At 50.1% G+C, this 12,867-nt stretch overlaps 1 protein-coding gene across 2 annotated transcripts in view; it reads right to left on the bottom strand.

The window, feature by feature from the left end:
• LOC144950785 (KH homology domain-containing protein 4-like) overlaps positions 1-11,187 on the bottom strand; it is a 39,172-nt gene extending 27,985 nt beyond the window's left edge. For both annotated transcript variants that reach the window (XM_078880874.1, XM_078880875.1), the window contains exons 1-5: positions 11,064-11,187; positions 6,433-6,592; positions 5,397-5,513; positions 4,895-4,974; positions 2,801-2,853 (exon numbers count right to left, since the gene is read on the bottom strand). In XM_078880874.1, coding sequence (XP_078737000.1) covers positions 2,801-2,853; positions 4,895-4,974; positions 5,397-5,513; positions 6,433-6,592; positions 11,064-11,095 — 442 coding nt within the window. In that variant the 5' untranslated portion in view covers positions 11,096-11,187. The remainder of the gene's footprint in view (positions 1-2,800; positions 2,854-4,894; positions 4,975-5,396; positions 5,514-6,432; positions 6,593-11,063) is intronic.
• Positions 11,188-12,867: the final 1,680 nt, after the last annotated feature.

Here is a 12,867-nt window from a genome sequence, read left to right as displayed (position 1 = left end):
ATGCATTGAGAAAAAACTGGACCGTTTTGAGCAAAGTATTGCCCAGTAGAAAACCAAAGCAAAAAAACAGTTTAAAAGTATACAAATCTATTATTCATAATGTCGTAGTGTAAGTTTTCAGAGGGGGGGGCCACTTTCGACGATAAGACGTCATCAGTGCGAGGGCCGCCACACTGCCTACACAAGTGGTGTTTTCACATTTGTGTACTGTCGGGGGGGGGGGGGGGGGGTCACGTCATGGGCCTCACTAAAGGTCACCCAGGGGCCTGTTGGTGGCGGCCCCGGACCTCGCAAATGCAGAACACTGATGTAGCACACTCGGTATTCACGCCACTCGTCGTTGAGCGCAGGGCGATCGTCACCAAGAAAGGGACGCGATGTCTCACGGTCACGGCCTCAGTCACACGGCCTCAGTCACACGGCCTCAAGGTCACGGCCTCAAGGTCACGGCCTCAAGGTCACGGCCTCAAGGTCACGGCCTCAAGGTCACGGCCTCAAGGTCACGGCCTCAAGGTCACGGCCTCAAGGTCACGGCCTCAGTCTCACAGTCCGCAGCGGTTTCGGTAGGGGGGGGGGGCGGGCGAGATGAATCCGCGTGTAATCCCCAGAGTAAATTTTGCAGGCCCATTTTCAAATTGAGCAAACGCGGAGGCCGCGATGCCAGTACGCACCGGCATTGTGCAGCGCTGTAGGCGAGTGTCAGTGCGCTGTAGGCGAGTGTCAGTGCGCTGTAGGCGAGTGTCAGTGCGCTGTAGGCGAGTGTCAGTGCGCTGTAGGCGAGTGTCAGTGCGCTGTAGGCGAGTGTCAGTGCGCTGAAGGCGAGTGTCAGTGCGCTGAAGGCGAGTGTCAGTGCGCTGAAGGCGAGTGTCAGTGCGCTGTAGGCGAGTGTCAGTGCGCTGTAGGCGAGTGTCAGTGCGCTGTAGGCGAGTGTCAGTGCGCTGAAGGCGAGTGTCAGTGCGCTGTAGGCGAGTGTCAGTGCGCTGTAGGCGAGTGTCAGTGCGCTGTAGGCGAGTGTCAGTGCGCTGAAGGCGAGTGTCAGTGCGCTGTAGGCGAGTGTCAGTGCGCTGTAGGCGAGTGTCAGTGCGCTGAAGGCGAGTGTCAGTGCGCTGTAGGCGAGTGTCAGTGCGCTGTAGGCGAGTGTCAGTGCGCTGTAGGCGAGTGTCAGTGCGCTGTAGGCGAGTGTCAGTGCGCTGTAGGTGAGTGTTAGTGCACCAAACCCACGGACTCAGGGTGTGAGGCATCTCGTGTCACCGCCGTTGTTTGATCTGGGAGGGCAGTATCGGCAGGAGCGCCAAAACCTCACGGCGCTCCACCTTCTAGACCCTCCTCACCTCCCCCCCCATCCCCCCCACAGGCCGATAAAAAGTTTGGCACAAGCGCAACAGCCATCAATAAACGAAAAGCCAACACTTGGTAATGCAGGAGGGTCGTGTGTTCGATCCCGTTCCCCGACGCCTGCTGCTGTATGTGGAGTTTGCGTGTCTCTCTCATCATCATCATCACTGTGGCTAGGAGATGTTAACTACCTCGCCTGGTGTACAGGAGGTCGTGGGTTCGATCCCGACCCTGACGCCTGCTGCTGTATGTGGAGTTTGCGTGTCTCTCTCATCATCATCATCACTGTGGCTAGGAGATGTTAACTACCTCGCCTGGTACACAGGAGGACGTGGGTTCGATCCCGACCCTGACGCCTGCTGCTGTATATTTGGAGTTTGCGTGTCTCTCACTCTCTCTGTGGTCGTGTGGCTTTTTCTCCGGGCCCTTCCGTTTTATCCCTCCACATTTTGAATCAACATCACCAAGGGTTTAGAGTAATTTGCCTGCTATATATTTCCACACGATGATAAGCCACTTGTGATCACCAGGTTTATTCGGTAGCTGTGGGGCCTTACCTGGCAAAAATAAAAATGCTGCTCCCCAATGCGTCTCTTACTTTTTTTCATTTTTAAAAACACGATTGCCGAGCGCGGGCCCAAAAAAAATGTCAAGCGGCCAGCATCGAACAGCGCCGTCCAAGACAAAACGAATTAACTTGCGCCGATACATTTTTTTTGGTCGGGTGGTGGAGGGCTTCACGGTTCTGACACGACTACACCGAGACGACCTCACAACAAAAGAACTCAATAGTGAACCGTCCCGTCGGTCATGAAAAACTACGTACAAGATCAAGGTGATGGGGTCATAAGGGTTAACACTGATTTAAAGTACAGTAGTAGGTTTTTACCCTTTTAAACTGGTACAAAACTGACACCTTTTACCCATGAGTCTTCATATAAAGGTGTCAGTTTTGTACCAGTTTAAAAGGGTAAAAACCTACTACTATATTTTGCCACTGGTAAAAGAGACCTCATAGTGTAACTGATTTAAAGCTTTCGTGACTGCAGGGATTCATATTCTTGGTTCTTTCGGTAAAGTCAAGTAGAAGGAAAATAATAAAAAAATACATATAAAACAATAAAAATGATCACGAAGTTTCGACTGCAACACAAGCAATCATCATCAGGTGTGAACATTTTCTTGCTGTGGATTTCACACCTAATGACGATTGCTTGTGTTGCAGTCAAAACGTCGTGAGAATTTTTTTCTTTTATTTTATTAGTTCCCTTCTGAGAGTTAACACGTTATTTGAAATGACCAAGGTTATTATTGTTTCAAGAGCTTGGGGAAAGAAATGAAGGGGGCAGCATTACAAAGTGGGAGCAAGTGTGGTGGTGAAACGGTGCAGACGGGGCTACATCCCCCATTAGCACGGTTGGCTACGAGCAGTGCGAAAGAAGTTTACATGCATTCTGGTACTCACAGCTCACACTATCCGCGCCGCTCCCCTTGATATGAAGGTGAAGTGGCTGGTCACTGTCAACAAATGAACGATTTGCACAAGATTAAAACACAAATTCTAGATTTGAAGCTTTCGTGACTGCAAGGATTCATACTCTTAGTTCTTTCGGTAAAGTCACGTAGGTAAAAAAATGAAATTAAAATTAATAAAAATAAAATAATAAAATCAAATCACGACGTTTCGGAGGCAACACAAGTCTCCATCATCAGGTGGGACCGTCACAGCCAGATTTGCAGCATCAAGGTGCAGCAAATCTGGCTGTGACGTTGCCTCTGAAACGTCGTGATTTTATTATTTTATTTTTATTAATTTTAATTTAATTTTTTTACCTACGTGACTTTGCCGAAAGAACTAAGAGTATTAAAACACAAACCTCAAGTTGAACCAATTAAACAAGCTTCACGGACACACTTATGTCCGAGCAGATGGTCGAGGCTAGAGAGAGAGAGCCCAAGCAACAGCAGGTGTATTGCCGAGCGCACGTGTTCACCCGCCTTTAGATGCTTTGTGTGTTTAGTTTGCGGTCCTTGCTCCCCCCCCCGCACCTCCGATTAGCACGGTCGGCTATGTACGGGGTGTGAAACAAGTGCAAGGAATATACAACAGACGTGTTCAGAACTGCTCGTGCACACGCACAAAGCAGGCACTGAATTTCGATTTAAAGCTTTCGTGACTGCAGGGATTCATCTTCTTGGTTCTTTCGGTAAAGTCACGTAGAAGGGAAGTAATAAAATAATAAAAATAAAACATAATAAAATTATCCTCACGACGTTTCGGCCACAACGCAAGCAGCCGTCCTCAGGTGAAGAACAGGTCTGTCGGGGAGACAGCGTCTGAATGTCTCCCCGACAGACCTGGTCTTCACCTGAGGACGGCTGCTTGCGTTGTGGCCGAAACGTCGTGAAAATTATTTTATTATGTTCTATTTTTATTATTTTATTACTTCCCTTCTACGTGACTTTACCGAAAGAACCAAGAAAAAGTAGCACTGCTCCATGACTCCGCATGAGCAAAGGCATCCCCCTAACAGATGCCGCGTGTATCCTGCACCACTGATGAAAGAGAACCACGGCCCTCAGGCAAGGGGCGTCAACCTCGTTTGTACGGCGTTGTTCTTCATTAGCGCATGTTTAGCATTAGAATATCGTCTGTAAAATTCACACGCGATGAATTCTTACACGCGCAAGGTATAGCGTGAACAATGATCGACGTTTATTGATGAGTCCATGTGAAGGACGCTGCTCATGTGGCGGTCAACAAAGCCTTCATTACAGAGGTCGCAAACGGGTTTTGATTCCTTACCCGTACCCGGCCGCACCAGGGTCGCAAATGGGTACCCCGTACTCGTACCCTACCCGATACCCGGCTACCCGTACCCAGCCGGGTACGGGTAGGGTACGGGTATCAGGTACCCGATTGCGACCTCTGGGATGAAGACATCTTGCAGGCGCGGGTGGGTTGATTCTAGGAACTTGAATTGTGAGAAGAGACAAGACGTTGGGAAATGAGTGACAAACGGTGACTCACCAGTGACTCACGGCCTACCCGTACCCGGCCGCACCAGGGTCGCAAACGGGTACCCGTACCCAGCCGGGTACGGGTAGCGGGTAGGGTACGGGTATCGGGTACCCAGTTGCGACCTCTGCTTCATTATTGAAGACTCATGGGTAACACAACAGGTGACACAGCAGGTTACCAAGGCAAAGATCCCCCCCCCGTATAGCCTTCACAAACTGTAGGGGCAAGTGCCGTTAAGCGAGCACCTACGAAGGGGGGTGGGGGCGGCCAGCACCACGATCAGCCGCCTTTGTCTCCCCAGTAGCGGCAATATTTACTACACACCACTCACAATCCACACACACCGCACTCACAATCCACACACACACGCTCACACCGACGCTGTGTCGAACACGGGAAGAGAACTTACAACCGCCACACAGAAAGCCGCCAGATTCGGTAATCGAACCTGGGCCCTTCTTGCTGCAAGGAACAAGCGTTACCACGAAGCTCCCGTGCAGCCCTATGAGCAAGTTCATTATTAAGTAGCCAACTTACTCGGGAGAAGCCACTGCCTTTTCCTCCGGAGTCATATAGCGCCCCCTGGTTGACACCACTGTGCCTGTCTGCTTACTTATCTGCAAATACAAGAGACAAGTTTCGATTTAAAGCTTCTTTCGTGACTGCAGGGATTCATCTTTTCTTGGTTCTTTCGGTAAAGTCACGTAGAAGGGAAATAAAAAATAAAACAATCGACATTTTGGCCACAACACAAGCAGCCGTTCCTCGGGTGAAGACAGAGCTGTGTGAAAGACAGCGCTCCAATGAACACTGCTAAGCTTGGCAGCGTATTTTAAGCTGGGTCAGAGGAGAAGAGCGCCTTGACAAAGGAGTTTACATATCAACAGAAGAATTTAGCATTGAATAAGCTGTGTTAATGTGAGAGAATTAGCAGGATGTTAAAGTCAGAAATTAGCATGTAACTATTTTATTGTGTTCTATTTTTATTATTTTATTATTTCCCTTCTACGTGACTTTACATCATTGTCGTCGTTAGTACCTCCTCCTGCACTTGCACGAGGGTGATCTTGTTGCGACTTGCGGCAGGGATGTCGTTGATGTCCAGGTTGACCTGCACCTTCTCATGGGACGACTTCGCCATTCCGGCAATAACCTGCTGCACACACAAAGACAAAGATCCCCCGTATAGCCTTTAACAGACTGTTGGGGCAAGTGTCGTTCGGGAGCACATATGAAGGCTGGAACGGTACATGAGGGGGTGGGTGGCCAGCACCATGCCCGACTGCCCTTGTTGTCTTTAGTGGGGGTGTTTACACACCGCACCAGGTACTCATTTGAGGCAGAGTCGACCTAGGGAAGGCCCAGGAGCGGTTCAGATATTCGTCAATGGCGTTGGCCGTGAGCGGGAATCGAACCGGGGTCGCCGGGTTCATAGCGCGGCGCTCTAACCGCTCCCCATGCGCACAAGTGCACACACGCGCGCACACACACCATCAGTGGCCATCACTACACGCCAGAGGTCGCAACCGGGTACCTGATACCCGTACCCTACCCGATACCCGGCTACCCGTACCCGGCCGGGTACGGGTACCCGTTTACGACCCTGGTGCGGCCGGGTACGGGTAGGCCGTGAGTCACTGGTGAGTAACCGTTTGTCACTCATTTCCCAACGTCTTGTCTCTTCTCACAATTCAAGTTCCTAGAATCAATCCACCCGCGCCTGCAACATAGCTTCATCCCAGAGGTCGCAATCAGGTACCCGATACCCGTACCCTACCCGGCCGGGTACGGATAGGGTACGGGTACCCGTTTGCGACCCTGGTGCGGCCGGGTACGGGTAAGGAATCAAAACCCGTTTGCGACCTCTGCTACACGCTGGTGCGAGACATTGTGTTCTCCTATAATGTGGAAGTTGCGTTCCTGAAGAATAGCACGCGACCTAACCCAAAAAAACCTGTATTATGGATGATATTGGTCGCAAAAGCCTACGTGTTGAAGTGGCCTGATTGATCGTGGGCTAAGAATGACGGTGACGTTGACGATGACGACAAAGACGTTGTGGCTGGAGCCCGCACCGTGTCGTTGCCGGTCTTCACGCTCACGTTGGCGGGCGCCTTGAGCTTCCCCCTGGCCATCAGCATGTTGTTGATGCGCGCCGCAGCGGCGGCGGCGGCCTCCAACGCACACGGGACCCGATCATCGCTGGTACCCGCCTCGTCCCACTTGCTCCGCCGCCTGCATCCATCCACCACCACCACGCACAGCGCGGAGAGACACCGTCAAAACATATTACACTACTATAAAGTCCATAACCAAGGGTTTTTTGTGTTAGATGGCGGAAATATAAATGTGTCATTAAACTCGTCGCTGCCTGCCACAGCCAATTCAGAATCAGAATATTTATTCATATAAAGCCCTTTGTCATTGATGTCCAGTAGTCGCGGGTCAGATTTTTTTTCCGTAATGGTTTGTCACGTAAACAAGACGTGCCAATTAGTTACTGTCTTCTTGGTTCTTTCGGTAAAGTCACGTAGAAGGGAAATAATAAAATAATAAAAATAAAACATAATAAAATACAATTCTCACGACGTTTCGGCCACAACGCAAGCAGCCGTCCTCAGGTGAAGAACAGGTCTGTCGGAAAGACAGCGTCTGAATGAGCACCACCACGCTTGGCAGCATATATTTAAGCTGGGTTTGCTTGGGATATGACGCGCTTGCTAGAACTTGTATGGGTCGGGATGAGTCCCCGCGTACACAATACTGTTACGACTCTAACAAGCCGTAACAGTATTGTGTGGAATGACCAGAAAATGTCACACTTCAGGAACATTCTTAGAAGGCAAAAACAAACTTCAATGGACAGGTTTTTAGTAAAACTCAAACCTGGTGAGCTTCAACCAGGTCCAAGTCAAGAAAAAGACAGAAAAGAGAAAAACCCCAGAATTTCAGCTTCCTGAAGTTTTAATGGAAGGGTATACGTAATTTTCGGTATAAGTCCTACCTTCTGGAACGAATTAACGACGTATACCGCGGTACCACTATATTATCAGAGCACGTTTGTTTAGATGTTTTGCCACAAGAAAGTGCGATGCCTTGCAATAGGCGCGTTGATTTGGTGTTTGAACATCTGAACACCTCCTGTTTCATCGGCAAAAAGGGTGAAGCCTATTCTTATTCTTTCACCATCTTTATCCTGCCAAAAATTTCCCAGAGATACAGGATATATTTTACTGGTAGGAACCTCCTGGTTACACCAGCCCACAGGGAATTATTGTGTCCGTCCGTCGTGCAGGGAGGGGCTGGGTGGGGAGGGGTTGGGTGGGGAGGGTGGGAGGGGTGGGGCTGGGTGGGGAGGGGCTGGTCACCCCGTGGTGCCCTTATAAAACTCAACGTTTAACCTACTCACGCCGGCTTGTGCCCGCCCTCACAGTCGGCCATATTTGCGGAATACACCACGCCGCCGTTGACCCTGGCCATTGACCGAGCAACCCAACGTTCCTACCAGCTCCCTCCGCAGGAATGTGTTTGCTTTTGTGACCATAAACCTAGAAGGGCCCTTGGGTTCGATTCACCTTTCTGCGTGACGTTTTTACATTCTCAAACTGTTCTAACATGGCTTTCCTCCCACAGATAAAACATTTTACAGCATAAGCACACACTGCAACTGGTATTGGCCAAGCAACATCTCGATGCTGAGAAGTAACCTTACAAATAACTCCGTGGCAATTACATAACTCGAAATAATCATTAGCGTTGTTGTGGAAAACAGTATACTGCTCCAAATCCGTATCTTGAAATAAAAACATCTTACAACAGATCATCCACGTGGCCGTCTGGGAGTGTATGATTTCGGCAGCATTGATTAGACACAAGCAAACTATGGAGAAGTTTCGACATTCAGTGTTTCGTCAGCAGTCTAATACATCAATGCTGGTGCACTGCTGATATTAACTGGCATGGACCGTACCTTTGTGATAACGATACTAAATTATATTATCATACCTGTCAATCCTTATCAGTGCCTACCTTATCACAGACCAATTCAGACTTTATTGGTCACCCGTGCCTTTATAAATCTCAACGTCCATCCCACAAAGTCCGTATTGAAACGGCTGAACGCCGTATGGACCTGAAAATTTTATTTTCCTGTACAAAAATACAGATAAACCGTAGGGTTGACAGCTACGTATTACACATAACTCAAAACTATCATTACTGTCGCTGTGGAAAATATAAATACGAATATGACACATCAACATCGAATCCCCACTTAAGACTTTTCAGGACCCTTTCGAAACAATTGAGGCTTTAAAGGCTTTCCTTGGTAGACACGTGTCATCATAGATTATGGTACACGTGTATTCTATTCTTGCGCCTGGCAATGTTGTCAGCAAGCTAAATGTGTACCCATCACTCACTGCTGATGTTATTCGTTCGTGGGTGTAGTTACATTACAACGTAACTACATAGTACAGGACATGTAGCTCTAACAGGCCCTGTTGTCAATCCACTTGCTGGATAGGGGTCTCCCCCACACCTGTGGGACCGTGGTGGCTTGATCAACCAGCATAGCCACTGGGGGGCTGCACTTTTACATCATCTAGATTGAAAACTAATTTATTTGGAACAGCTTTTTGTGTTTAGTTTGTTGTCACACACCCCCCGCACGTCCGATTAGCACAGTTGGCTACGGACGGTGCGAAAGAAGTTCAACGTACCCTCACACAGAGACCCACAGCCTCAGAGACCCACAAAGACGACCCACAGCCTCACACAGAAACGACCCACGGCCTCACACAGAGACGACCCACGGACTCGCACAGAGACCCACAGACTCGCACAGAGGCCCACAGACTCGCACAGAGGCCCACAGACTCACAGAGACCCACAGACTCACAGGGACCCACAGACTCGCACAGAGACCCACAGACTCGCACAGAGGCCCACAGACTCACACAGAGACCCACAGACTCACACAGACGACCCACAGACTCACACAGAGACCCACAGACTCACACAGAGACCCACAGACTCACACAGAGACCCACAACATCACATAGAGACCCACAACATCACACAGCGACCCACAGACACACACAGAGACCCATAGACTCACAGAGACTCCTAGTTTGTTGCCCTTCCCCGAACCTCCGATTAGTGCGTAAAGAAGTTCAACGTACATACTTCACCAATTTAACACGTAAGCTTTCGCGACTTATATCCATAATAGTGTTTTTTTGGGTTAGATAGCGTAAAAATAAATGCGTCGTTAAACCCGCCACCACCAATTAGTAAGGTTTGTCACGTAAATATAAAATGCCAATTCGTTACTAGTACAGCACACTGGTGTGTTGGAAAGCAAAGCCACAACAATAAAAAACTGTATTATGGATATACTTCACCAAGCTGGCGAGACGCGGGTTGTTGAGAAGTCGGGGGGAGATCATCACACAACACGGAACACTCCACTAGATGTAGATACACACACCCCCATGAATATAAGATAACAATAATGTAGCTATTGAACATTTAAATCGCAAGGTATGAATACAATAACAGTTGAGAAGTCTGGGGGAGATCATAACACGGAACACCACACTACATACACACACACACTTATGAATATACGACAATAATAATGTAGAAAGGATAAAAATGTAGCTATTGAGCATTTAAATCGCAAGGTCGGGATGAATACAACAGTTGAGAAGTAGGGGGGAGCTCATCACACAACACGGAACACTACACTACAAAGACAAAGATCCCCCGTATAGCCTTAACAGACTGTAGGGGCAAGTGCTGTTAGCGAGCACCTATGAAGGCCAGAGCGGTACACGAGGGGGTGGGTGGCCAGCACCACGCCCGACCGCCTTTGTCTCCCCAGTGGCGATGTTTACACACCGCACCAGGTACTCATTTAAGGCTGAGTCGACCTAGGGGAGGCCCAGGACCGGTTCAGATAATCGTCACTGGGTGTTAGCCGTGAGCGGGAATCGAACCCGGGTCACCAGGTTCATAGCGCAACGCGCTAACCGCTACACTACCGCTCCCCACTACACTACATACACAAACACACACACACACTCATGAATATAAAACAATAAAGTAGAAATAACATTTAAATCTTAAGATGTGGATACAACAACAACAGCCGTTCCGGGTGTAAAAGTGAAACTTAAAATGGCGAAGCCGTTGGCGTCACCACCAACAGCCGCGACTTCTCGCACAAACTCCACGAAAACCTCCCCTCGTGTCTCCTTAAAATTACGCAAACACATTCGTTACACACAAAATCGTCGCGTTACCACGCGCGAAATTACGACACGAAGGGAAGATTTAAAGAATAGCGACATCGGTGGGGGGAGCCGAGGTAGGCGATTGATGGTGAGGAGAGGGGGTGGGGGGGTTGGAAGGCCGCGAGACCTCCGTGGAGACGGAGCGACGGAATCGCCTCGCGTTTAGTTTCTACGCCGGAGCCGAATAAGATCGTTAACAACACACACACACACACACGCAACGTACGTGTGTTACACATCCATCCAGCAGCGGATAGACCACGGCGTGACGACTAAATCACCTCAAAGCCTAAGGCCTACGCTTGAAGCCTTCGGCCTTCCGCTTTCTCAAAACAAATTCTCACCTCCTCCTCAGCAAATGCTCACGACAACACAAATAAATACAATCGCGCACGCAGGCTACTCACGCGGGTCTCAGCGAAGCCACCTCCGTGCTCATCTCCCTCACGCACGGCGCGTCCAGGGTACAGCGGGCCGCGTTCGTTCGCGCCCTTTGTCCGTCGGCCAAAATATCCCTGTGGCCACCAACGAGGCGTATGACGTCACGGCGGCGGCGAGGGCGGCAGTGACGTCATCTAATTTGGCAGGGCGTGACGTCATGTAACCCGCACACGCTGCCATTGAGGGGCGGGCGCGTCGTGAACACTCGCAACACGCAATACCCCCCGCCAGGGAGACTGTGTGAGTCTGTGTGTGTCTGTGTGTGTCTGTGTGTGAGTCTGTGTGAGTCTGTGGGTGTCTGTGTGTGAGTATGTGGGTGTCTGTGTGTGAGTATGTGGGTGTCTGTGTGAGTCTGTGGGTGTCTGTGTGTGTCTGTGTGTGTCTGTGTGTCTGTGTGTGAGTATGTGTGAGTCTGTGTGAGTGCATGTGTGAGTATGTGTGTGTCTGTGTGTGAGTCTGTGTGAGTATGTGGGTGTCTGTGTGTGAGTATGTGGGTGTCTGTGTGTGAGTCTGTGTGTGTCTGTGTGTGTCTGTGTGTGAGTATGTGTGAGTCTGTGGGTCAACTGTATGAGTCTGCAGCTGCAATGGCTGCTTTGGGTACGCGGTCCAGACCTCCCCGGGAACCCTGGCTGACGGAGGAGGTGTTCAGGTTAATTGAGAAAAAGCGACAGGCCCACTCTCATCGCCTACAGCATCCCACGTCAGAGAATGAGGAGGTTTACCGCAGCCTTCGCTCGGAGGTTCGGAGAGCCGTAAGGCGCTGTAAGGATGGGTGGTGGTCGCGGGTTGCTGAGGAGATGGAGTCTGCCTCAGTGGCCCGCGATCACAAATCACTATTTAACTCCATCAAAAAAGTAACCTGCAGCGCCACACCTATTACCATCATTAGAGGAAAAAACGGTGATCCAATCTCCGACCCCCAGGAACTGGTTTGCAGATTTGCTGAGCATTTCTGTGAGGTCCTGGGGGAGGGAAAATCTCTCAGCCAGGAAAACATCATGGCACAAAGTGGGGATAACCCTGCTGAGGCTGCGGTGCCTCAAATATTGGAAGAGGTCACCCCCTGTGAGTGGCTGGCTGAGGTACCAGCTGTTGAGGAAGTACTGAGGGCGATCCGGAGTCTGAGACCAGGGAAGGCACCGGGCAGAGATGATCTCCCAAGCGAAATGCTGAGGGAGGGTGGCGTTTGTGCACAGACTGCCCTATATGACATCATAACAACAGTCTGGACCACTGGACGGGTTCCGCAGGACTGGAAGGATGCCCTGGTGGTCCCCCTCTTTAAGAAGGGGGACCGTACCGACTGTAACAACTACAGGGGCATCTCACTCCTCAGTGTGCCGGGTAAGGTCCTGGCAAGGATTATTCAACATCGCCTTGCTAGGCACGCTGAGGAGAGGCTTGCGGAGCCCCAATGCGGTTTCAGGAAAGGGCGGTCCTGCACAGATGCCATATTTTCTGTCCGTCTGCTACAGCAGAGGTGTAGGGAATTCCAAAAAGACCTACATCTCTGCTTTATTGACCTGGTCAAGGCCTATGATACCATCAGTCGGACTGGGCTCTGGGTTGTTCTTCGTGCTTTCGGAGTCCCTGACCCTCTGCTCACGATCATTAAGGACCTTCATGATGGTGAGCGGGCCCGGGTAAAACTACGTGGCCGGGAGTCGGAGCCTTTCCCTGTACACCTTGGGGTGCGACAGGGATGTCCTCTGGCTCCCACATTATTTAACATCTATTTCGACTGCGTAGTTCGTGAAGCCTTCAATAGCT

Source organism: Lampetra fluviatilis, chromosome 59 (genome assembly GCF_964198595.1).
Source record: "Lampetra fluviatilis chromosome 59, kcLamFluv1.1, whole genome shotgun sequence".
In the NCBI taxonomy this organism is placed as follows: domain Eukaryota; kingdom Metazoa; phylum Chordata; class Hyperoartia; order Petromyzontiformes; family Petromyzontidae; genus Lampetra; species Lampetra fluviatilis.
The sequence above is the reverse complement of the archived record's forward strand: the minus strand, read 5'-3'. Positions and strand labels throughout refer to the sequence as shown.